We start from the raw sequence: 24,471 nt of genomic DNA, 5'->3' as shown, positions 1-24,471 counted from the left end.
GTGCTCGGCGCGCAGCATATACGTCACGGTATTGGCGACAGCCCCTAGCCGGGTGACTGTGTGTCCCCAGGTCGCCCCGCCTCCAGTCGCCAGTCCTGGCCCCAGCACTGCCTCCCGTGCTCTCTGACCCTCTCCTCCAAGCCCTCCGCTGATCCCGGATGGGAACGCGGGCTGGCACCCCAGCCTCACACTCTGATCCAGTTGCAGTCACCTGGTCCCGCGCCCGCAGCCAGAATCGAAGTCCTAGAGTCCAAGGACTTTGCCGGCTAGACGGCGCCGGGACTGCAGGAGCGCAGGTAAAGGGCGCGAGCTCTCTCCTGCGTGCCCGGGCCCCGCTCTTACCCCCGACTCGGAAGCCGCCCCTCCGGGCTCAGCCCGACAGGGCCACGCCAGAGGCCAGAGCTCTGGATAGCCCAGGACGCTGCGTGGACCCGCCGTTGAGGGGCTGCCGCGCTGAGCGCCCCCCACCCGGTCAACCCCTTTCAGAGAGTCCTTATAGGTGGGTAGCCCTGGACAGTCTCACCGAGCCCCCTTATTTACTTCTTGGCCTGCCAAAAAGGACGAACAGCCTTGCCCTGGGGTTTGCACCGTTGTCCTGCTCTGAAACTTCTCTCTTCTCAGAGGATCCCAACCTTGGCTCCCCCTCCCTCCCGCTATCCGGGTCCCCCTTCCACATACACAAGATGCAGGCTTCCCTCAGAGCAAGTCTTTGCTTCCACAGATTTTCCCCCCTTTGCATGTGAGTCATGGCAGCTCCCATGAAGGGCCAAGTGTGCGTGGTGACCGGTGCTTCCAGAGGTATTGGCCGCGGCATCGCCTTGCAACTCTGCCAGGCAGGTGCCACAGTTTACATCACTGGCCGCCATATGGACACGCTGCGGGCCACTGCTGAGGAGGTGGGTGCTTCCTCTGGAACAAGTGGGACACACACCACCTGAGGTAGCCCTTCCCATTAACCACTCTTTCCACTAATCCCTTACCTGAAACCATTATATTCCTCCACGAAATGTGAATATTTATTCAGACTGGAATAAATGAAGCCCATAAATGACTTCAGATCAGGTCAAATTTTGCCAATAAGTGAGTTTTATGAAAAAAGCCTTCTGTTTGAAACCTTCAGGGATTTTGGAATTGCAGCTGAAGGGTTGTGGACCTGTGCTTTCCTTTATTTTAGGAAAGACTTTATTGAGCTGTACACTTTCGCTTGACTTTTTTTTTTTTTTTTTTTTTTTTTTTTTACTGGATTTCAGTTTAAAAAAATATATTTGGTTTGCTAGGCACTGGGTGAAGCACTGGGGTTACCAAGATAAATAAGATGTCACTTCTGCTTTGGAAAGATAGGACCCAGCAGGAAATCAGAGGCAGACACAGAATGCTCTGGGAGCACAGGGGAGCAGTTAGGAGGCAAGAAGGTAAGAGGGTGGGAACTAGAGCATGGATCTGGAGAATAGGAGGACTGGTCCTGAATAAGGTATTTCTTCTTCCTTTGAAGTTAGAGGATGGGGACTCATTTGTGAAGGGTGAGGTAGAACGGAAAGTAGAAATAGTTCATGCCTGAGAGTTTTTGATTTTTCAGTAACTAGGCAGGAGCATTGGTGATGTGAGGGTAAGAGGGCCGGGACAGAGGAGAGGTTACACGTGAGCGGTGAAGAGTGGGAGCTTAGGGTGTGAACGTTGGAAATGACCAAGGATGAGGAAGAAGAGAGATATTCCTTTCCCAGGAGCATCCCCCCTTCCCTATTTGTCCCTTGCCTTCCACTAAGAGTGTACAACTACTTGCACCTGGTAGGCCTCCGTAAATGTAGATTTTAAGCTTGAGATCCCAATCTGTTTCCCTCTATAGAGAAAAGACCTAGCATTCCTGAAACTCCTCAAACAGACACCAGAGGGCGGTATTGCTCACCATATTCCCTCAGCTGCTGGCTTTGATTCCTGCTTTTGCCTTCTCAGTGCCCCCTCCCCTTCTCAGCTCCTCCCAAGCTGGGAGTTGAGGAGGGTTGCCTTATGTCTCACACTCATGTGCAACTATAAGCTCATATCCCCTCTGTCTCTCCAGGCACAGTCTCGAGGGGGCCAGTGTGTGCCTGTGGTATGCGATTCAAGCCAGGAGAGTGAAGTGCAAAGCCTGTTTGAGCAAGTGGATCGGGAACAGCAGGGGCGTCTGGATGTGCTGGTCAACAATGCCTACGCTGGGGTCCTGGTACCCTATACACTTTGATTCCAGCTCCACATCCCTAACCTCCCCCTCTGACCCCTGAGTCCTGAGTCCTTATCCCCACTCATGTCCCTTTCATTATCCAGCCCCTCATACCTGCCTGCCTTTAGATCATCCAATTTACAACACTCCCTTTGCCTTCCAGGCAATTATAAAGAACACTAAGAAGGCATTCTGGGAAAGCCCTGCCTCCATCTGGGATGATATCAACAATGTTGGACTCAGGTAAGTGTTCCCTTTGTCCCAGGGTCTGGGTTCCCCTCGTTCACTCAGCTGAGGGCCTGGACCGTTCCTCATATGCCCGCCCTTGTTCTCTGACCTCCCCATCTCTTTCTTCTCCTTTTTGTCCCGTTTGTCTCACACCTCTGGAAAATTTACATCCAGGTGGATCTGTACCTGGGAACATTGACTTTTACCTTGTTTCTGTCAGAACTGACACAACTGAACTTGCTCTTGGCCTCTCTCCAGCCTCATTCTGCACATCCAAGTGCGTGATCGGAAGGAAGCCTCCCTCTTTGAATAATGCACACCACCTGTAGTTGATATTGACAAAAAAAAGAAATTCTTTTGTCTTAGATCAAGAGAAGGTCAATGAGGGTGAGTGCCAGCCATGTTAGCCTCCACATCCTCACTCCAGATCCACAGGCAAGGGCACTCCAACATCAGAGTTACACATACATCTGCATGGGAGTGAGATGAAACACAGCACGAAGAGTTCACCTAGCATGACACACCACTTGTGTCTCTTTTTTATTGTTGGAACGGTAGTGCCCTCTCAGAAACTGCATTCCATGGGGGTGTGATCAGCCACCTGTGGGAGTAACTAAGAGATTATCTGAAAATCTGTGCCTAAAGCATTTTAAGAACACCCACAGCTTCTTGTGGAAATACCAAGGAAGCAGGATTAGAATCCAGTTGTGATTTCCAAGGCAGAAGAAAGATTATGAGAACAGAGAGGGATGGTCAGCCAAGAGGCAAGAAAAGAAAACCTAAAATGCTGATAATTGGCAATTATGGCCCACATGCTTAGCCTTCCAAAGAGAGGCCTTCCACTCCCTCATCTCTTGCAGGTCAGAGTTTTGAGCCTGGGCAGAGGCCCAGGCCTTGGTCCCTGAGCCATGATGAATTTTCCAAGATAAAGGCCATTTTGTGAGCCTCTGGGAAGCCCACCAACATGTCCTCACCTCTCCCCCCAACTCACATACACATTTACTGTGCCTTTCCTTTGCATTACCTTAGATTGGGCTTTCCTTTTGAAACTATAATTCTCTCTACCTGTTTTCACTTGGAGGATCCTGTTTCCCATGCAAATGAAATGTTTTTCTGGTTACCGAGTATATGTGTGCTGGGTTTTCCCTACATAGGAGAATGGAAAACTGAGTTTTTCCTTTACACGCATCCATTGGTGGTTCCTTTTACCACTGTTGCTCTCAGGAAGTGGTCTCTAGCCCTAGAGGGCAGAGGAAGCTGCCAGGGCTACAGCAGCCAGGCCAGCAGTGAACGTAATGTATTCCTTCTCCTTCCTTGCCCCACCTTCTAGAGGTCACTACTTGTGCTCAGTGTATGGAGCACGGCTCATGGTACCAGCTGGCCGGGGACTCATCGTGGTCATCTCCTCCATTGGGGGGCTGCAGTATCTCTTCAATGTCCCCTATGGTGTTGGCAAAGCTGCGGTGAGGACCCAGGAGCACAGGGGTTAGGGAGGCATCAGACAGTGATGGTACCCATAGCTCAGGAGATCTGATCCGCAATGATCAGAGTAGTAAGGCCCACTGGCCCCCACCTCTCCCTCTGCCCTTCATAAACAGTTCCTTTGCCTGGGCTCCCCTTGGGTGGCCAGGGTAGGCAGCACACTGGGGAAGGTGGACAGCTGAGACAGGGCTCCTGAGAAGGGCTGGGGCATCCTCAGCAGAAGCAAGGAAGGCAGGGGAGGAAGGTGATGTGCCTGAGCGCCCTGGCTCTCCCCTGCCTTCTGTCCTTCTACAGTGCGACAGGCTGGCTGCTGACTGTGCCCAGGAGCTGCGGCGCCACGGGGTCAGCTATGTGTCTCTGTGGCCAGGGTTGGTGCAGACAGAACTACTGAAGGAGGTTGTGATGGAAAACAACAATGCTGATGATCCCCTGTTGAAGCAGGTTGGCAGGGGGAGGGCGAGGGAGGCAGGGAACACAAAGGAATCAGCCTCTCCATCCTCAATGACAAGACAGTAACAAAGAGGAAATACCCAGGTGCCTACTGTGGCAGGAGCAGGGCCGAGCAGCATACATACATTATGTCCTTTCATCCAGCAAAGGAGATATTATCTCCATTTTGCAGATGGCAATTCTGAAACCTGGAAAGGTTAGAAACTTGTTCAAGGTCATGTATGCCATAAATGGAAAAGCTTCCTTCCCCGAAGCCCATGCTGTTGACCCCTGCCCTGAACTAACCTAGAAGGTCCAGACATAGTTGACATCCCAAGATCCTTCCACTTAGGAAAGGCAGTGGGTCCTGATGCCAGGGTACAGGATGTACCTGGATGTAGGGAAGAGTGGCTCAAGCATCTTCTAAGATTCTGGGTCCTGCAGGTGCAGTGATGAGGGCCTGTCTCTCTTGGAATAGAAGCTAAAAGTGGGAAAGAAATTCGGGCAGTTCTCTTGGAAATTAACCCTTCACTTCTCTGCCCCTGTGTTTCAGTTCAGATCTGATTTCAGCTCTGCAGAGACCACAGAAATGAGTGGCAAATGTGTGGTGGCTTTGGCAACAGGTAAAGCAGTTGGGGGCAGGTGGTAACAAGAAAGGGCATGGAGAATCTGCAGGGTGGTGGTAGCCAGTTCTGGGTCCTGGCTCAGGAGGTGGTTGAGGAATATGCCCTTCTTTTCTCCAGCTTCTGGAGACCCTATGTGGGCCCAGTTTGAGCTTTGGGAGCCGCAGGAAGTATAGCCAGGAGTCAGAGGCCTAGGAATAGAAAGAAAGAATTCTGGGCACCGAAGCCTGTTTCAGTGGTGCCCTGTCCCACTGAGCCCAAACCTTGTCACACTGCATCACTGCCATGCCTTCTCAGCTGTACTTGTGCCCACAGACCCCAATATCCTGAGCCTGAGTGGGAAGGTGCTGCCATCTTGTGACCTTGCTCGACGCTATGGCCTTCGGGATGTGGATGGTAAGAGCTCTGGCCCAGCAGCCAGCCTGGACCTCCCTTCCTCCGTTCCCTGCTCACTTCACCTTCTCCCACACTTTCTCCCCATTCCTCCCTCACATCCCACTCAGGCTCTTTAGCCTAGGCGGAGGTGTCTGAGGAGTGGGAAATGACAGTGTAACCCTTCTCTTCTTCCTGTGGTCCACAGGCCGCCCCGTCCAAGACTATTTGTCTTTGAGCTCAGTTCTCTCTCATGTCTCCACCATGGGCTGGCTGGCCTCCTACTTGCCTGGCTTCCTCCGTATGCCCAAGTGGATTATGACCCTCTACACTAGCAAATTCTAACCCTCCTGGCCTGACCTCACAACTGTTCTCCCTTGGGCTATGTGGTAGGGCCTGACTCCGTGAAACAAGTCAGCCTCTCCTGCCTACCTCATACCCTTGATATGAAGAGAAGACCTCCACTGTATGTCCTGGGTGAGCCCTCGGGGCCCTTAGATACTTCTTTATGCCTTAATTTTACTTGCCCCTACATTTTACTTTTTGCCTTAGTATTGAAAAACATCCTGCAGGTTAATAAAAGTCTCATTTCTCTTTCAACAAATTTTTGACTGCTGGTTCTGTCTGTGCTTAGCCAGTGTTAAGTACTTGAGAGAAAGACTCCAAGACATACATGCAAGCTGTTTAGGTCCTCAAGGAGCTTGCTAGGACAAGGCCCCTTTCCTCCACATCTGTTCCTACTCTTCCCTCTAGAGCTGCCCAGCTCAAGGGCACCTGCTCTTCAGCTGCGAGGCCCGTTTCCACACCTCAGCTGGGGAGCAGGGTCCCTCCCCAACCAGAAGCTGGCACACCCCTATCTCTCAGTACTTTTCCACCCCCTCATTCCACCATCTCTTTAGGGATGCCTGCTGCCTTCCAGCTGGCCCTGCTCTTGGCACAGCAAGGGCAGATTCCTTGGTATTTATGATTTCCTGGAATTTGGGAGGAAAGTACTGGCCGAATCCAAGTGAGAGGCAGAGGCCGATGGCACCGACACACCCATCCTTCCTTGCAGGATGGTTCCACCTGAAGTGCTCCCTGAGGAATTGACTGCAAGGAATAGCCTTGCCTGCTCCAGGGGCTGTCCCAGCCTGAGGCAAGGCAACAGGGGGTGTGTTCCAAAGGGGAGCCCAGGACCGTTCTGAGGGAGCCTTCCTGGCAGCAGCCTAGAGGGCCATCCACGTAATGGGACAGCTGCTGTCAGTCTAGTCTTTCTAATCTTTGAAAAAGGCAAAGTGAGAGCTGACATTTCCCAAAGCTGCCCATAGCGTGTGCAGAAGCCATGACCTTCCTGTAGCTTTCTGGGGACAGCGCTGCTTACTGTTCCAGTTGTGTGCGAAGGGCAGCTCACTGGCTTGCAAAAGAGCTGACTATGTGCTTCTCTTCCAGCTCTGCAGTCAGTGGTGACTTCATATTTGTTGCTTGAATTTAGCCACAGTGAGAGTGTATATGCCGTAGAAACCAACAAAAGCTACTAATTAGGGCTTTTTGTTTTGTTTTGTTTTGTTTTTTAGAGAGAGCTGGCTTAGCAGGTGACTGGAACTAACCAAACACCCATCTATTATTTTTTTCAATGCTTATTTATTTTTGAGAGAAAGTGTGAGTGGGGGAGATGCAGGGGGTGGGGGTGGGCAGAGGCTCCAAAGCAGGCTCCACGCTGACAGCAGTGAGCCTGATGTGGGGCTTGAACCCCCCCAACTGCGAGATCACAACCCGTGCCGAAGTCGGTTGCTCAACTGACAGCCATCCAGACACCCGCAAGCACCCCATTTAGATGACAGTGATCAGATAGCCTCACCACCCTCTCACCCTCTTCCACTTACCACCCTAAGTTCCTATTATCTCCTAAGGTCTGCTAGGGGCAGAGGCATTGCCTATATGCTATGATAAGAATAAGGGCCTCCAGATCTCCTGCAGCCTTTCACAGCCATCATTAGAACAAATCCTTGTGCAATGGCATCGTCTCCTAAATGCCGCAAAGTATTATGGGAAGAGTGGGCTTCAGAGTCATGCAAATGTATATACAAATTTTAACTCCATCACTCTGGGAATGAAATGAAATAACATGTATAAAACGCCAGGCACTAGGTAGCCATCGAAGTTGTCAGTTCCTTCTCACAACAAATATTTAAGAGCGTGCTCTGCACCAGTCACCATTCTTGGCTCTGGGGGCACAGAGCATAAGACAAACCAGGTCCTGGCCCACAAAGGACTTCCACTTCAGCCCTGGAAGACCTTAGAAGTCATCTAGACCTTCCACTGGTGGGAGGAAGTGAGTGAACTGAGGCCCCAAGGGTCCACACTGTGTGGAGTTAGACCTCAGTCCTGGTATCCCCAGAAAACAGAGGGTACAGTGTTCTCTCCAGAACACCACCCTGCTTCTCTCCAACAAGCTTGGAAACATAAGCAAGAGTACAGAGCTCTGAGGGAATGAAACGTGGACAGTGAGTTTTGATTGGAGGTAGAAGAGAAACAAGATCTAAGAAACTCAATAGTAGAGAGGCTCAGGACATTGAGGGGGGATCAATGTTCATTCAAAAAAAAAGTTTATTTAATGCCCATCCTCTTCCCAGCACCATGCCAGGCACCAGGGAAGACTATTTAAGTCTGTGAGAACAGTGCTATAGCCAAGTTTACACAGAGTACACCGAAAATACAGGAAGAAGCAACTAGAGAACTGGAAGGAAGTGAAATTGGCCAGAGACTTCCTCCAGCAAGGGCTGGACCAAGGGGTGGATTCCAGCTTTCAGGACAAGTCACTGAGGAAGAGTTCCCATCAACCCCTAAAGGCTCCTTTGGGTGATGTGAGAGTGGGGTGGGGATCCAGGCAAGGTGAAAGAAAAGCCCACATGAGGGCCCCACAGGAGCCCAAGCTCAGTGGACAAATCAAGACGAGGTGGTTGGGCCCAGGCCTGCCCTTTTTCCTTCCTCATCCTGGTTCCTACCCACCCTGTCCTAACCAGAGGCCTTGACACTCTCTCTGAGACATTTCCTGAGGCCCTTCAGCTCCCTGGCCCCCCCATCCCTGGGCAGAGCCCCCACAGTGAGCTCAGAAATTGCTTCATTGCAGCCTGCCCCCCATCCCATCTGGTTCCTGGTCCTTGTCCCCTTGGCTGGTCTACCCCTCCACAAAGCCCCTCTCCTGGGTCCCTCTGCCTATGCCCTCTCAGCCCCCCACCCCATCCTTCCACTGCTCCTGCTGCCCCTCCGGCCCATCCTCCCCGGCCCTCTCCCTGGGCCCTGTGCTGAGTCTTCTCCCTACCCTTCCATCTCCCAGGCAGCTGGTGTTGGTTGCAGCCTCCTCCGTGCCCTGCCCTGGGCAGGGAAGGGCAGATTGGTACAGGCAGGCCTGTAACACACAGGTCTGGCTCTCAAAGTGCTTTTGGTTATCATCAGGAGACAATCAGACAACCACGGGGAGCCCCAGAGTGGGGACTCAAAGAAGCAGGAGGGGTCAGCATAGCCGGCTGCCCCCGCGAGGCCACACCCAACTCCAATTCCTTTCAGGTTTCACCTTCTGGGGAGTATTACAACATTGTCATCCCTGCCTTTCCCTGCAAAACCTCATCTCTGTCTCAGTTCCTGCCACCAGGTATCCAGGGGCACCGTTGCTCATCTCAGCCCTGATCCCTTCCTGACGTATGCCTCAGCCAGCCGCCCACGCCACACGCAATCCCGGGTGCCCCTGCCCAGGGACCTTCTCAGAGCCTTGGGGCTTACTGTTTGACCAGGCTGACCTGGCCCATGTTAAGCTCATGTTGAGCTGCAGAGACAGAATCTGCCCTGAGCGGGGCCTAAGGACAGGAACAGGCTGGCCCTTCTCTGGGTGAGTCCCACTGGCCTTGTACCAAGGTGCCCCAGGGTGCTTAGAAGTAGGCCAGCTTGCGTGGAGTAAGGTCAAGGGGTCCAGAGTCTGCCTCGACTTGTGTGCCAGAAGAGCAGAGGAACTGGAAGCTGCTTGTGCTTACCTTGATAATGGGAGAATCTAGGCAAGAAAAGGGCCCCTTTTTAGGCCCTTGGACATGGAGGAGCCTGTGAGAAATGTTGTGTAAGAGGCAGAAGGAGGAAGTAGGGTCAGCTTGGTGCAGTTTCTGTTAGCAACTACAGACACGTATGCACCTGTACTCCAGTGAGCAGATCTTGGCTCCCCCCTTCTTGAAGAGGTGGTTCCAGAAGAAACAAGCAAAGCCAGAACTCCATAAACAGCGCCCGGCATCCTCAGAGGGGCTCGTGTAGGAGGGAGCAAAGGTGACTCAGCTCTGGACCTTCACTGTCCCTTTAACACAGCTGAGACAGCCAGAGACTTGTGTTATTGTTGGGGCTGAGAGAATTCGTGTTTGTTGAGCACCAGCTAACTGCTCTGCCTAAGTCTTACTTAATCTTTCCACATCTGCCATATGAGGTAAGTATTCTCTTACAGCTTTAGAAACTGAGGCTCAGAAAAGTTGAGGTACTTGTCCAGATTACAAGGTTTGTTTGTTTTTTTTTTTTTTAAGATTATTTATTTCAAGAGAGAGAGAAGGCAAGAGAGGGGCAGAGAGAGAGGGAGAGAGAGAATCCCAAGCAGGGTCCTCACTGTCAGGGTGGAGTTTAACATGGGGCTCAAACCCATGACCTGAGCCGAAGTCAAGAGTCAGACACTTTGGGGCCCCTGGGTGGCTCAGCTGGTTAGGCGTCCAACTCTTGATTTCAACTCAGGTCATGATCTCACAGTTCATGAGTTCAAGCCCCACATCAGGCTCCATGCTGACAGTGTGGAGCCTGCTTGGAATTCTCTCTCTCCCTCTCTCTCTCTGCCCCTCCTCCGCTCATGCTATCTCTTTTTTTTTTTTTTTTAATTTTTTTTTTCAACGTTTATTTATTTTTGGGACAGAGAGAGACAGAGCATGAACGGGGGAGGGGCAGAGAGAGAGGGCGACACAGAATCGGAAACAGGCTCCAGGCTCCGAGCCATCAGCCCAGAGCCTGACGCGGGGCTCGAACTCACGGACCGCGAGATCGTGACCTGGCTGAAGTCGGACGCTTAACCGACTGCGCCACCCAGGCGCCCCTCATGCTATCTCTTGCAAATAAATAAACTTTCTTTATAAGAGAGAGAGGGGCGCCTGGGTGGCTCAGTCGGTTAAGCGTCTGACCAGCTCAGGTCATGATATTACGGTCCGTGAGTTCAAGCCCCGCATTGGGCTCTGTGCTAACAGCTCAGAGCCTGGAGCCTGCTTTGGATTCTGTGTCTCCATCTCTCCATGACCCTCCCCCATTCATGCTTTGTCTCTCTCTGTCTCAAACATAAACATTAAAAATTTTTTTTTAAAGAGAGAGAGGAGAGAGAGAGAGATAGCCGACTGAGCCACCCAGGCACCTTGGGTTGCAAGTCTTTATAGGAAAAGAGTCTGGCTTCAACGTATGACTCTAGAGGGCGAGGTCTTTCCCCCACATTCCCCTGTCTCTGCTGCTTCATTTTTTTGGGAGTTGGTTTCATTTTGGTTTTGGAGGACCTTTTCTTTTTGGCAAAGAGGGTTGGAGATTGGGCAGAATGGTGAAAGCGTTCCCAAGTTCACTCAACCCAAAGGTGTCCTGGCCAAATTTAGAGTTGCCCTTCTCTCATTTTGACTATATTTCCTTCCATGCCTCTGCTCCAGCTGTTCTGGTCCCTGAGGTGTCTCCTCCCCCCAACCCCAGCCCCATTTCTACCTGCCAGAATTTTTTCTCACGAGGCTCGTCTCAACCTCCTAGAAACTTCTACCCTCTTCCATTGCTCCTGCCCTTTTCTGGGGGACCTATGACAATCACTTGCCTCTTGACTAGTGTCAGAGCCATAGATGTCCTCATACAATCCCCTAGATACGGCTGACAGCCCCCCAGGTCAGGGGTTGGGTCTTAGACACTTCACACCTCCTACACACACACACACACACACACACACACACACACACACACACACACACATTCACAGAATGTTTGAACCCTGCAGACAGAACAGAACAGCGCCTGGAGTGTCCACACCACCCAGTGTGTGGCTGAGCTCACAAGCCTGATGGGAGCCACAGGTGAGGGCCCCACTTCCCTACCTGGAGTCAGGTGGACTGGGCCAGCCTATGTGCCCAGGACTGACCCTCCCCAGACTGCTGCTCTCTAGTATTCCTCAGCACTTGGCCTCGTCCCACTCACAACACACACCTCAGCCTCCATGCCCTGTGCTCAGGGCTGCCAGCTGTGGGGGTCCTGGGGACCTCTGCGGGGGCAGGCCCCCTGGAGGCTGGCCAACCCAAGACAAGTTCCCGAAACCTCTACTCCAGGACCTCCCTGCCCTCCGCATCCCCCCCCCCCCCCCACTGAACTCAAACCTGAGTCATGATTGAGTGCACAAGGGGACTGGCACACAATACTGCTCCTGTCAGCAATTCCACGTATTCTCTTTCCTTGCTTGAAATTCTGAGGTTCCACAGCACTCCCTGTCCATTTCCTGCCCTGTCACTCAGACCTGCCCATGAGGCCTGAAGTGCAGCCATCCCTGACCACCCCTCCCTACCACCTTGCCCTAAGCTCCCCCACCCTGGGATCTAAGAGTCTTGGCTCCTCTCCTAATCCCTGCCCCAGCCCAGTGGGGTTCAGTGTGCTTGATCTGACCTTCACTGCTCACCATTCATTCTTTCAGTCATTCATTCTCTCCCAGGATTCCCATCACCACCACCAACTCTAGGTCAATACCTTGTTTAATTCTCCTTGGGGCACTTATGACTGGTTAAAATCATCTCTTGTATGTATTTGCCTCTACAGGGTTTGTCTCCCAGATTCAAGTATAAGCTCAATGAGAGCAGGGGCCTTGGCAGTCTTGGTCACTGCTATGGGGTAAGTTGTTCTGAGGCTCCGTGATTATTGCTTCATGATTGGCTGGATTATGTAAATGTTGAGCAACCACTGTGGCACCAGGCTAGGTGAGGGGACATGCAGTCCAACTATCCTCCTTGGGTAGTTCACAGTGAGAGTAGAAATGGGGTTGTTTCACCCCACAGAATGAGCTAGAATGCAGGCACCACAGGCCCCACTGCTGGAGAAGCATAGAGGAAGTGTGCTGCCAGCCCCAAGCCAGGGCTCCTGCCCCACACCAACAGCCCCAGCTCTAAGCTCACTCCCCTGGAAAATCTTACCCCCTTCCCTGGATAGGGCAGGTTCCCCCACCCATGGGACATACCCAGCACTACATCCCTCTCTTTAAGGGCATAACTGTAGCCTTACACTTGTTTATACAGTTACGTGACTGCCTCTCTACACCATTTCCATCATCCAGAAAGTTTTACTGGACAGCCTTACTCTGGGCCATTAACTCCATGAAGGTAGGGGCTGGGCCTATGTTTGCCTCACCGCCACGGCCCCCATGCCTATCATTGTGTCCAGCACAGAGGGCACTCAGTTGCTATCTGTTGAATGAATGAATGGGACAGGGAAGGAGTAAGGGTTGGATCTACCCCAAGGTCCGCCCACCACCTTCTTTCTGGGACTACTTGTTCACCCTCTGTATTCATTTACCAATGACCCCTTCTTGGTCCAGACACTCACAGTCAAGGCTTCTGTTTCTCACGTGGGCATAGAACCTCAGGGCTGCTGCCTCCTGGCACTACTCACATTTCCTATGCCCTACACCCAAAGCACCCCCTGGAGTTGTGCAGTGATGGTTGCCACTTGCAAGCTTCTTGGCCATATTCCCAACTCCACCCATGCTCTTGACATAGGCATGCCGGGTCCCAGAACCCAGAGGGGGTTCCACAGGACCAGCTAAGAGGGTCCTTGGCCTCACATAGGATTGAATTCAAAGTTGAGCCTGGAGGAGGTAAGAGCAGAGTTTACTGAACAGTGTAAGTGATAGAGTATAGCAGATGGGGTATCTGTGAGACTCAGAAAAGAAGAAGTGAGTCTCTCCATCACCTGGGCTTAGGGGTTTATACTGGAAAGGGGTCCAAGGGACATGTTCTTTCAGGCATCCAGGGTAGGGGCCCATCAAAGGCAAGTGTCAGGCGTTATTCCATAAACCACAGAAGGTAGCAAGTATTGACGCCAGTGTCCGTGGAAGTTTGTTTGAAGCTAATGTCCTGGAACATGTTTAGGATCTGGTTCTTCTCAGATGTTATCAGGTGTGCAGTGGTCTAGGATGAAAGTCAAAGAATGATTAACTTTCTAGCCTCCCTCTTGGAAAGGGAGCACAGCTTCTTCGGTTTACTCAGATGCAAGGGGAAATATAGAGCATGAGTAAGTGGGGTCTAGCACAGAAACAGCAGAAATGGAGCCTTTCTAAAGTGGAGTCCTTTCAGCTTCCCTATCTCACTCTGAGCAATTTTAAGGCAATGCTGTCCTCTTCACCAAACCTGTGCAGTGCCTGGCTCCTGTAAGAAAGAAAGGCTCCAGTTCTGGCTCAGGGAGTTTTTCCAGCTTTTCAGCCCCACTTCCTGGTTGCTTTCCCTGCATCTCTTCCCCCATAAAACACCAACATGAGTCAGCATCCACTGTGCTCTGGCTCTATCATAGGGACTTTCCCTTTGAGGCCATTCTGTCTTTTGGGCCTGCTCTCCCTTCTCATCAGCTAGCTGGTTCCCCCCTTTCCCCCAGCCCAGAAGTGTGCTATGGGCATATGGTGGCACTGCTGGCCATTGAGGAATTCTCCCAGCCTGGCAGAAGCAACTGGGGAAGAGGGAAAAGAGAAAAAAAATCCAATCGCTCAGACCAAGTGCCCAAGGAAACCCAGGACTCTGGGGAAATGGGCAGTATAGAGGATCTTCTTGGGTTTTGAATCATCTGATCCCTGCTCCATCCCAAGGGTCAGAACCTTTCAGAACTTTGGGGCGGATCCTTGAATGCCCTCTACCACATTGTCAAAAAGTGGTTGAACAACATATGCTTGATTATCTCCCATGATGGTAAGCTCACAACTCACTCACTCCATTTTTGGAAAGTTTTAATTATTAGAAAGTCCTTCCTTATAACAAGTCTATATCCACTCATTGACCCCTCCTCACAGTCCTCTCTACTCCCTGTATTTCTAGGAGATGATAACCTCCTTCCCCGTACCTGTGGCTGGAGAGTTTAAAGTAGGAAGATCAAAGCTGTACGCTTTTAGTATATATGTTGTGCTTCATTGACAAGTTTTACAAGAAGAAAAAAGAAACATTAGGAGTTTAAGAAAAGAAATTGTAAAACGTTATATATCACCAGATCTAGAACACACTCCCCTTGACCTCAATCTGAGTCAATGTCCCTTCTGTGGGCCCCTGGGCCCCTATCCTACTTTAGCTTACATACTGGCATGTCTGTCTCACCCATGAGAACTGTTCTGTCCAGTACTAGCCACTAGCCCCATGTGGCTGTTTAAATGGAAATAAATTAAAATTGAATTAGATTAAAAATGTGTTTCCACAGTTGCACTAGCCACATTTCAAGGGCTCACTAGCTACATAGGGCTAGTGGTGATCATACTGGATGGCACAGACGTTGAACGTTTCAACACGGCAGAAAGTTGGCTAGTCTAGCCCAGCACTGCATTAAGTCTAGCTCCTAGCCAAGATTTAAATGGGGCCCCGACCCAGGGCTCATGGTCTGCTTCCTCCCTCCAAACCATCTCTGGTCCATGACTGGCTCAGGGTTCTAGGGACATTGCAAGTGTTTGTGTGTGTGTGTGTGTGTGTGTGTGTGTGTGTGTGCGCGCGCGCATTGGGGAGTGGTTGCAGAGAAATAATCGGCAGGGGAAGAGGTGGTCAGCATGAAGAGAACCAGGCTTCCAGGCCTCAAGAAGCTTAAATTTGAGCTTCTGGTAATGCCCACTACATAGGTGGGAGCAGCCACCCAGGCTTTGGGTTGAATTCTGGCTGTGTTTCCTCCCAGCTGTATGACCTTGGGCAAGCCTCTTAACCTCTGTGAAACCACTGTATGCATTCTTTTCTCGTTATAAAATATGGATACTAATACCAACTTCATATAGGTAGTGATTACATTAAATAAGATGTCTAAGGGTTCAGTTGGTATTCAATTATTGCTTATTCCTTTTTCTACATAGAGGGCAGCAAAATCTCTTCCTTAAACATCATTCAGATCATAACCCTCAGGCACCTGTGTGGTTCCCACTTATCACACACAGGAGACCAAATATAACTCCTGACAGCTCCCTTTGCCTTAAAGCAAGAGGCCTGTCATTCATTCCATTGCTCTTATCTCCAAAGGCACCTGGCTCTACTGCTATCTGCCAGCCGGCCAAGTCTGTTCTCCCCCTCCTTCACGTCACAGTGCATGCCTGAAATGCCCTTCCTGCCCTCTCTTTCCTAAACCAGGCCCTACCTTCTCAGAAGCAGATTCTGTCATGAGACTCACTTCCTTTCTTAAGCCTACTTGATTCAACCTTCCCAGTTTCAAGATTGCTAATCACTAAGAAGTATTTCATGCCTACTTTGGCTTTCAACCATCCCCTTTCCTCCTCCCTTGGTGACTAGGATATAAGACTGGCAAATCTGCGTCTGTGGGCATCTGTGTTCCCAGCTATCTGGTTGCACATGTGAGTGTGTACAGAAGCAAACAAAGGGCTAGTGAGGTGGGAGAGCTGGACCAGACCAGACACAGGTCCCATTTGGCCACTTATGACATGGATGGCCCTTAGCAAGTTACTTAGTCTTTCTGAGCCTCAATGTCCTGAATATTTATCATAAAAATTAGAAATAATAATAATAATAATATTACTACTATTACTATTTACTGAGCCCTTACTCGGTATAGACATTGTTCTAAGCTAAGCATTCACATTAGGTCCTTTTATCTAATCTTCACTTGAACTGTCACCGGTAGTGATATTTTTTCTATGTTACTACTGAAGAAACGGAGACACAAGGGAAACTCAACACAGAGGGTTAAATACCTTTCCCAGATCACACAGCTAGTAAGTGACCAAACCAGGATCTGCACCCAGGTACCCAACAGTCCATGTTTATAAGCACTCTGCTTACTGCCTCCACATGTGATCCTTTGTGCATGCAAAACTCGTGCACAAAGACAACCAAGAAGTGGTGGGACTCTTTCCTCACTGGGACCACAAGTACACGAGGCCAGTAAAAGTGTCTCTTCTCCTCTGTCATTTGTTACAGAGCCCAGGAAAGGACAGACTATATAGTGGGCAGTTTGTATACATTTCCAGGACCTGAGAAAAATGTGGAAGAAATATAAAGAATTTAAAGCCATGCATTCTTAAATATGAGCTATGAACACATGCCACATGGACACACACTTCTCACAAATACATCACATATGCTCACTCATGCCTATGCACTCACTGGCCACCTTGATCCCCATGAAGGCTCTCCAGGAAACCTTTCTGAGCTGGCCCAGGAGCCACAGAAGGCTTTTAGGCAGAGATTTGATATAATCAAACCTGCATTCTAGGAAAGTTGATCCAACAGCACAGAGAATGAACTCATAATGGAGAGGACAGAGTGGAGACGGGGGACATTGAAAAGACTTTCAACAATCTGGGAAGAAATGAGCTTAAATTCTAGTGCAGTGGAAATGGAAAGAGTATTTAAGAGATACTAAGGGAAAATGGGGAGGGAGTAGTGCCATTCACTACAATAGGAAAACATAAAGGCCAAAGTTTAAGAATGAATGGGAGACATACCCTACGACCCAGCAATTGCACTACTAGGCATTTATCCACGGGATACAGGTGTGCTGTTTCGAAGGGCCACATGCACCCCCATGTTTTAGCAGCACTTTCAATAATAGCCAAAGTATGGAAAGAGCCCAAATGTCCATTGATGGATGAATGGATGAAGAAAAGGTGATATATATATACAATGGAGTATTACTTGGTAATCCAAAGAATGAAATCTTGCCATTTACAACTACATGGATGAAACTAGAGGGTATTATGCGAAGCGAAATTAGTCAAAGAAAGACAAATACCATATGACTTCATTCATATGAGGGCTTTAAGACACAGAACAGATGAACATAGGGAAGGGAAGCAAAAATAATATAAAAACAGGGAGAGGGACAAAACGTAAGACACTTTTAAATATGGAGAACAGAGCGTTACCGGAGGGGTTGTGGGAGGGGGGATGAGTCGATGGGTAAGGGGCATCAAGGAATCTACCCCTGAAATGATTGTTGCACTATATGCTAACTAACTTGGATATAAATTTTGAAAAATAATTAATTAATTTTTTAGAAAAGAATGAATGGGAGACAACGTTACCTCTTTACTTTCGGAGTTTGAGGTGTCTCTGGAACACCCAGGTGATATCCAATAGGCTTTTGAATAGGTGTGCACATATATATGTTTATTATTACAGCTCGCGAGACATCTGGGCTGGAGACACAAATTTGAGTGTTATCAACTCCCAGGTGGTAATTAAAACTATGAGTGTGTATGACTTCACCCAGAGAAAGTGTGGGGCGGGAAAATCTGTGGGCCCAGGACAGAGCTCTGGGGAGCTCCAACTCCAAGCAGGAGAAGGCTTGGATTTGTAAATGTTCTCCCAGGAACAATGTGTGATGTGAAAGAGGGTGGTGAAAGGGCCCTGGACATCACCAACATTTAGGGGAGAAGAAGGTGAACAGATGAGAAGATTGGGGCAGAGGCGCAGGAGAAGCCAGGAAAGGGTGTCAAGTGTAAGGAAGTCGGCTACATGAAAGCTTCAGGGATCAGTGGAGATAAGGACAGGAAACTCCACCAGTTAAATGTGGCAACTAGATGGCCAGTGGCCAGAATGAGGTCAGCAGGATGGCTAGTGCGTGAGTTCCCGGCTGTAGAAAAAACTTATGCAACTAGACTGCAGTTCTACCAGCTGACTGAAATTGCAGCCCCTACTGCTTGCGCGCGCCACTGCGCACGCGCACTCGTAAACACAAGAAGTAAAACAGGGATTTAGCCTTTCTAGAGAGTACCGGCGCACGCGTCTACCGAGCCCGCCTACTCCGCCGCCGGCCCCTCTCCACACCTGCAGAGGGCGCTGCGCCTTGAAGAGACAGGGCGTGGCGCCGCTCTAGCCTGCGCCCGGACTCCGTGGCAGGCGCGGCAGCTTAGCGTCCCCCACGCCTCCCCTCGGCGCAGGTGGGTCGGCCCGCGCGGGGCGGGAGTGTCTGGGATCTGTGGGGTGGGCGGGTAGCGGCAGTCTCTAGGCGCGGAGTCGTCCCTATTGCTTCAGTGCCCTGGATCGGGTCCGGTCCCGGAAGATCGGGCTGTGGGCAGGGCGGCACGGGTACGAATCCCAGTGTGGGTGAGCGCTCCTCCAGGACGGGCGCTGCTCTTCCTCGACCCTTTCACACCGCAGGGGTCTCCTCCGAGGCTCGCGTGCGGCTTCCGGGGAACAGCTGGGGGCGGGGCTAGCGGGGGCGGGGCTCCCATGATTGACACTTTTTTCCCAGGTTTCTCAGGCTTCCAAGGGACCCCTCCCCGGTCCTGAACCCTGAGCCGGCACCATGGTGAGAACTGTGAGCAAAGCCCCTCACCTCCCCATGCCCATGCCCCGCGTGGCGTTGCCTCCGTTGCCCTGTATAAACCTGGGGTTCCGCATTGAGGGTTTCGGTGGGTCAGCCCCTGCAAGGCAGCCTGCGCCTTTCCAACCCGTTCATCCCTGTAGCACGGGCGCCTGAAGGTGAAGACATCGGAAGAGCAGGCGGAGGCCAAAAGGCTAGAGCGGGAGCAGAAGCTGAAGCTATACCAGTCAGCCACCCAGACTGTCTTCCAGAAGGTGGGGCCCTCAGAGGTAGCCCCTTTGCCAGGTGGCCCTCTTAGGATAGCACAGAGGCCAAGAGCTGGGCCTTAGAGTTGGACTGCCTGGCTGCATATGTGGGTTCTGTCACTTACAAGCTATGTGATCTTGGGCAAGTTACTGAATTTCTTTAAGTTTCAGTTTGTTCATCTGTAAAATGGGGCTTACTGCATAAGGTTGTTGTGAAAATTAAATGAGAGAATACACGTAAACCCATAAAGCGTTCTGCATGCTACCTATTGTATAGAAAGGCATTCCGAGAATATTCAGTAGTTCTATTTGTTATTTGCCTATGACCTCTGACCCTGCTACCTGCCTTCTAAGCGCCAGGCTGGTGAGCTGGATGAGTCTGTCCTGGAACTGACAAGCCAGATTCTGGGAGCCAATCCTGACTTTGCCACCCTCTGGAACTGTCGACGAGAGGTGCTTCAGCAGCTGGAGGCCCAAAAGTGCGTAGGAGTTAAGGGTCCAGGAAGATGGCATTAGCCCTCTCCTGCCCAGGTCCAGTGATGGAGGAAGAATGGGACAGTGAGGAACATAGGCAGAGGGGAGTGGAGGGCTGAGCGCAGAAAGTCAGGAGTGAGCTGAGATTGGGTGTTGTAGGGCCCTGAGCCCCATTTCCCTTTGAGTGCAGGTCCCCTGAGGAGTTGGCTTCTCTGGTGAAAACAGAACTGGGCTTCCTGGAGAGTTGCCTGCGGGTGAACCCCAAGTCCTATGGTACCTGGCACCACCGCTGCTGGCTGCTGGGCCGCCTGCCAGAGCCCAACTGGGCCCGGGAGCTGGAGTTATGTGCCCGCTTCCTCGAGGTCGATGAGCGGAACTGTACGTGCCTACTGATTGTGTCCCACTCATGGTCCTGGGGCCTCAGTAAAGCCCAGAGTTGGGAGGGATGACCAGGACAGGCCCACTGAGCTGATGGCAGAAGGGATGCTGGAGACAAATGCATGCTCTGTAGAACACACAGAGGTGTTTTTAAGGGCCTCCAAGGGAACTCTGGGGATTCTAGCTATGAAGCTCCTCTTGCCCGACTTCTGAGATGTGCTGTCACCCTTCTTCCTAGTTCACTGCTGGGACTACCGGCGGTTTGTGGCTGCACAGGCAGCCGTACCCCCTGCAGAGGAGCTAGCCTTCACTGACAGTCTCATCACCCGAAACTTTTCCAACTACTCCTCTTGGCATTACCGCTCCTGTCTCTTGCCCCAGCTGCACCCCCCGCCGGACTCTGGACCACAGGGACGCCTCCCTGAGGATGTGCTACTCAAAGGTAAGGAGGGTCAGAGGGTGCTGGGGAGGACTCTGCAGTGATTCCTTTCCAGCCTTGATGCCTAACCCTGTTCCTGAACCTGCTACTTGGGCTTACTGAGTACCTACTATGTGCCTGGCTTTGGGGGTACATAAGAGTCAATCCCTCTGCAGTGGGAAAGATACAGCTGATATATGTAGCTGCTGTGCAAGGCCCACAGATAGATGAAACTGAGGGCTGGAGATACTCCTGGGTGAGGGTGGGATGTTGGGGCGGCCAGGCGCCCACCAGGATCCTGTGCCTCCTTGGCCCCTGCAGAGCTGGAGCTGGTACAGAATGCCTTTTTCACCGACCCCAATGATCAGAGTGCCTGGTTCTATCACCGCTGGCTCCTGGGACGAGGTGAGCAGTGGGGAAAGAGGCTGGGTGTTTAGGGCTTGGAAGGAATGGAAGAGGATTTAAGGAGACCTGAGGTTGTGTCTCCCCCCCAGCTGACCCCCAGGATGCCCTGCGCTGCCTGCACGTGAGCCGGGATGAGGCCTGTCTGACTGTCTCCTTCTCTCGGCCCCTCCTAGTGAGTCCTGCGGCTTTTGCCGGAGAGCATCATGGATGTGGGCCCGGTGCTGTTGGGGCTGACGGGTCTCTCTTTGTCTCCTGGGCCAGGTGGGGTCCAGGACAGAGACCTTGCTGCTCTTGGTTGATGAGTCACCCCTGGCTGTGGAGTGGAGGACCCCAGATGGCAGGAACCGGCCTAGCCACGTCTGGGTATCCCAGGATTGATGGGGCAGAGTGGGGGACTGGGGTGGGGCTGGAGTGGGACAGTCAGAAAAGTGGTGAGGCTCGAGCATTTCCTTAACCTGGTGCTCCCAGCTCTGTGACTTGCCTGCTGCCTCCCTCAATGACCAATTGCCCCAGCATACATTTCGTGTCATTTGGACAGAAGGCGATGCCCACAAGGAGTGTGTGCTTTTAAAAGGTGACACAAGCTCTACGTTTTTATCCCCTCGCAGCAGTATCCCTGTCCCTCTCCTACTCTCATGGTTGCCCCCTTCTACCACCCATTCCTTCTCTCAGGCCGCCAGGAGGGCTGGTGCCGGGACTCGGCCACGGATGAGCAGCTCTTCAGGTGATGACAGGGAAGCACACAGACAAGGAGAGGGGGTCTGGACTCTGGGGCGGGAGGCTGGAGGCTCGGGCATATGGTCTCAGACTGGATACTGGGGGTGACTGGCACCCTGAGTGGACGCCATCCCATCCCCTGTCTTGCTCATCCTCAGGTGTGAGCTGTCGGTGGAGAAGTCCACGGTGCTACAGTCCGAACTCGAATCCTGTAAGGAGCTGCAGGAGCTGGAGCCGGAGAATAAGTGTGAGGCCCCATTCCCCAAGGTCCTGCTCCTCTAAGGAGGCCCCTTTCCAGGAAGGCCTCTTGGGGAGAGCAGGAAGGGTCTCAAGAGATGGGAGCAGGGGATCTAGAAGAGACAGTCCTCCTCCCTCCCCTCCTCAGGGTGCCTGCTCACTATCATCCTGCTGATGCGGGCACTGGATCCTCTGCTGTATGAGAAAGAGACACTCCAGTACTTCCAGACCCTCAAGGCAAGTTGGACCTGGAGGAACAGGTAAGGGGGAGGCCTGGTGGGCTGCAGGAAGACAACTGACGGGCCTTGCTCGCCTTCCCCATCCCCGCCAGGCCGTGGACCCGATGCGGGCAGCGTACTTGGATGACCTACGCAGCAAGTTCTTGCTGGAGAACAGTGTGCTCAAGATGGAGTATGCTGAGGTGCGCGTGCTGCACCTGGGTCACAAGGTAGGGACTGCTGTGCACACCTTCCCCGGGCCCTCGCCCTGCTGGCCCTCCCTTCCTCCTCATCCCCTGGCCAGCTCTTGTGTCTTCTCCATGGGCTCAGCTGAGGCCCTCAGTCTGGTCTCACCAAACCCATGGCTTTGGCCCCAGTCTCAGGTGCCTCTCTGGACTTTTTTCTTAGCCGAGATTGAACTCCTCTTCCTTCAAGCCTGATCTTCCTGGCCTTGTTTTCCATCACTTGCCCCATCATTCTTGTTACGCAGTTTCAAATCCTGAGTCATCAGGGCCTCTTCGTGCCGTCCCTTCTTCAGGACTGGTCACATCTTCCTTCTTCCCTCAGAGCGCGCCCTCACTCACCCCCACTTACTCCGATGCTTCCCTCCCTGGAGCAGGCCGCGGCACCTAAAGCCTGAGTAGTTTCTGGAGATGTTTGACAAACTTCCCAGACTCTGTGTTTCCTCTCCTTGGGGTCTTTCCCAGCCAGTATTCCCAACACAGCGGCTTCAGCATGTCCTCGCAGCCCACCTCCCCTGCCACCAGACTGATCCCCCAGCCGCAGCAGTCCCGCTGCTGCCAGTGTCTGTGCCCACCCCAGCGCCCTCCTGCATTTCCTGTCCCTGCCGGAGGCTGCCTCCTCCCCATCCACTCACTGGCCACCCCACCCCTGCACCCCTGTCTGTCCCATGTGCTTGATGGGGAGTGTATACTGTCGGGGTGGGGGGGGTGGTTGTAAGGTAAGCTTACCCGTCCTCTCCTCGCCAGGGGCCTGTGTGGAGCACAGAGGGTCAGTGCCTCGTGACCAATGGCTGAGGCCCCTCCCCCAAGCCTCATCGGGTATCTCATTCCCCTCCTCAGGATCTGACAGTACTCTGCCATCTGGAACAGCTGCTCTTGGTCACTCATCTTGACCTGTCACACAATCGTCTCCGAGCCCTGCCCCCTGCCCTGGCTGCCCTGCGCTGCCTTGAGGTAAAGCACTCCGTCACCACTGTCCTGGGTGGCCCTCTTCCCTTTTCTCCACCTCAGAAGTCTGCCCACCCTACAAAGAGGTGTCCAGATCCTCCCAGCCCCTGCAAATGACCCTGTGCCTTCTCTGCCTCGGTCACCTAGACTTCCCCAGGAGCCTTTCCTTGCACTGTAAGCCGATCACCCCAGGCTCCCTACTTGCTTGTACCAGTCCCAGGCTGACAGCTGCCTGCCCGGCCTTGTCTTCCCTGCCCTCCCTGCTCCCCAGGTCCTTCAGGCCAATGATAATGCCATAGAGTCCCTGGACGGTGTCACCAACCTGCCCCGACTACAGGAGCTCTCACTGTGCAACAACCGTATCCTTCTTTCTGGGTGCCTTTCAGACAGCGGGTAGGGTGAGCTGCCAGGCTGGGAAGGGACAGACAGCAAGCAGGGTGGGTGGGAGAGGGGCCACTGGTGGTCTAAGCTAAGGAGAGAGGATAGCTTGGGGCTGTGTGGGCCATCATTGACTTGCACTGGTCGTTTTGCAGGGTAGAAGTGACTTCCTCAAGCCAGAGTTCATAAATCAGCAGCCTCCAGATGTTCTTGGGTACCCCATGGTACTTTAAAAATCAGGAAGCTTCATATTTAAAAACTTGAGAATTCTGATTCTACTTAAAAACTGGAAGTTAGGGGCACCTGGCTGGCTCAGTTGGTAGAGCACGAGACACTTGATCTTGGGGTCATGAGTTCAAGCCCCATGTTGGGTGTGGAGCCTACTTTAAAAAAAATTGGAAGTTAAAGCAACCCTTGGCCTGCATTTCCACTCAGCAACCCTTGGCCGTTGTTGAGTCATGGATGTCCCTGGAGCCAGAGCTAGCTTTCTTGTTGGCCATAGCCCACCGCTCCTTCTCGTACCACATCTGGCCTGCCTCTTGGGCTTCCGGCCTGGCCCCATGGGCAGGTGTTTGCAGTCTATAGTTTTATTCCCTCCAGGGAAGTGTGCAAGATGCCTGCCAGCCAGACCGCCAGGCAGCAGCCCCTGGTCTTGAGGGAGAACAGGAATAGATACACGGGAGCTCGTGGATCTGGGGGAACGTGCCTCATTTTCCTTGACTCTTCTGCCCAAGGCCTCCAGCAGCCCACAGCGCTCCAGCCTCTTGCCTCCTGCCCCAGGCTGGTCCTCCTTGACCTGCAGGGCAACCCCCTGTGCCAAGCAGCGGGCATCTCTGAGCACCTGGCCGAGCTGTTGCCTTCAGTTAACAGCATCCTCACCTAGGAGATCCTTCCCCACCCCTGTTCTTTAACTTATTGGGACTGAATAAACAATGGAGAGGCCCCCCAGGCTGCTATGCTGCCGCCACCGCCAC

General features: G+C 52.2%; 2 protein-coding genes across 8 annotated transcripts; both read left to right on the top strand.

The window, feature by feature from the left end:
- Positions 1-36: 36 nt before the first annotated feature.
- DHRS1 (dehydrogenase/reductase 1) lies at positions 37-5,935 on the top strand. Of its 2 annotated transcripts, none has more exons than XM_047075536.1 (9): positions 37-499; positions 722-896; positions 2,057-2,200; positions 2,361-2,440; positions 3,756-3,888; positions 4,202-4,348; positions 4,890-4,959; positions 5,275-5,355; positions 5,540-5,935. In XM_047075536.1, the coding sequence occupies exons 2-9, from the start codon at positions 747-749 to the stop codon at positions 5,674-5,676; spliced, it is 942 nt and encodes a 313-aa protein (XP_046931492.1). In that variant the 5' UTR covers positions 37-499; positions 722-746; the 3' UTR covers positions 5,677-5,935. The 2 variants fall into 2 exon arrangements, with proteins under 2 accessions (XP_046931492.1, XP_046931491.1); XM_047075535.1 differs by having other exon boundaries at positions 38-296.
- Positions 5,936-9,490: 3,555 nt separating this feature from the next.
- RABGGTA (Rab geranylgeranyltransferase subunit alpha) lies at positions 9,491-24,440 on the top strand. 6 transcript variants are annotated; one of them, XM_047075532.1, is made up of 19 exons: positions 9,491-9,772; positions 12,148-12,219; positions 18,270-18,451; positions 18,766-18,822; positions 18,981-19,091; positions 19,437-19,561; positions 19,747-19,934; positions 20,173-20,376; positions 20,674-20,757; positions 20,847-20,929; positions 21,019-21,120; positions 21,226-21,331; positions 21,430-21,481; positions 21,633-21,721; positions 21,860-21,948; positions 22,043-22,159; positions 23,012-23,125; positions 23,391-23,478; positions 24,232-24,440. In XM_047075532.1, exons 4-19 carry the CDS (start codon positions 18,820-18,822, stop codon positions 24,378-24,380), a joined length of 1,704 nt encoding a protein of 567 aa, XP_046931488.1. In that variant the 5' UTR covers positions 9,491-9,772; positions 12,148-12,219; positions 18,270-18,451; positions 18,766-18,819; the 3' UTR covers positions 24,381-24,440. The 6 variants fall into 6 exon arrangements, with proteins under 6 accessions (XP_046931488.1, XP_046931485.1, XP_046931489.1 ...); XM_047075529.1 differs by having other exon boundaries at positions 18,766-18,831; XM_047075533.1 differs by lacking the exon at positions 18,270-18,451.
- The last annotated feature ends 31 nt before the right edge of the window (positions 24,441-24,471 follow it).

This window comes from Lynx rufus, unplaced genomic scaffold (genome assembly GCF_022079265.1).
Source record: "Lynx rufus isolate CCGP_SWC_20201006 ecotype Redwood Valley unplaced genomic scaffold, mLynRuf1.p SCAF_13, whole genome shotgun sequence".
Classification (NCBI taxonomy): domain Eukaryota; kingdom Metazoa; phylum Chordata; class Mammalia; order Carnivora; family Felidae; genus Lynx; species Lynx rufus.
This window is presented reverse-complemented; position numbering and strand designations above follow the sequence as displayed.

Bases quoted from the DNA above. Each gene is read 5' to 3' on its own strand.
- RABGGTA (XM_047075530.1), top strand. The intron at 21,121-21,225 runs GTATCCCAGGAT...TGGTGCTCCCAG, and splicing joins ACCGGCCTAGCCACGTCTGG to CTCTGTGACTTGCCTGCTGC. The intron at 23,479-24,231 runs GTATCCTTCTTT...CTTCTGCCCAAG, and splicing joins GCTCTCACTGTGCAACAACC to GCCTCCAGCAGCCCACAGCG.
- DHRS1 (XM_047075536.1), top strand. From the start codon at position 747: ATGGCAGCTCCCATGAAGGGCCAAGTGTGCGTGGTGACCGGTGCTTCC. The intron at 2,201-2,360 runs GTACCCTATACA...TTTGCCTTCCAG, and splicing joins ATGCCTACGCTGGGGTCCTG to GCAATTATAAAGAACACTAA. The intron at 5,356-5,539 runs GTAAGAGCTCTG...TGTGGTCCACAG, and splicing joins TGGCCTTCGGGATGTGGATG to GCCGCCCCGTCCAAGACTAT.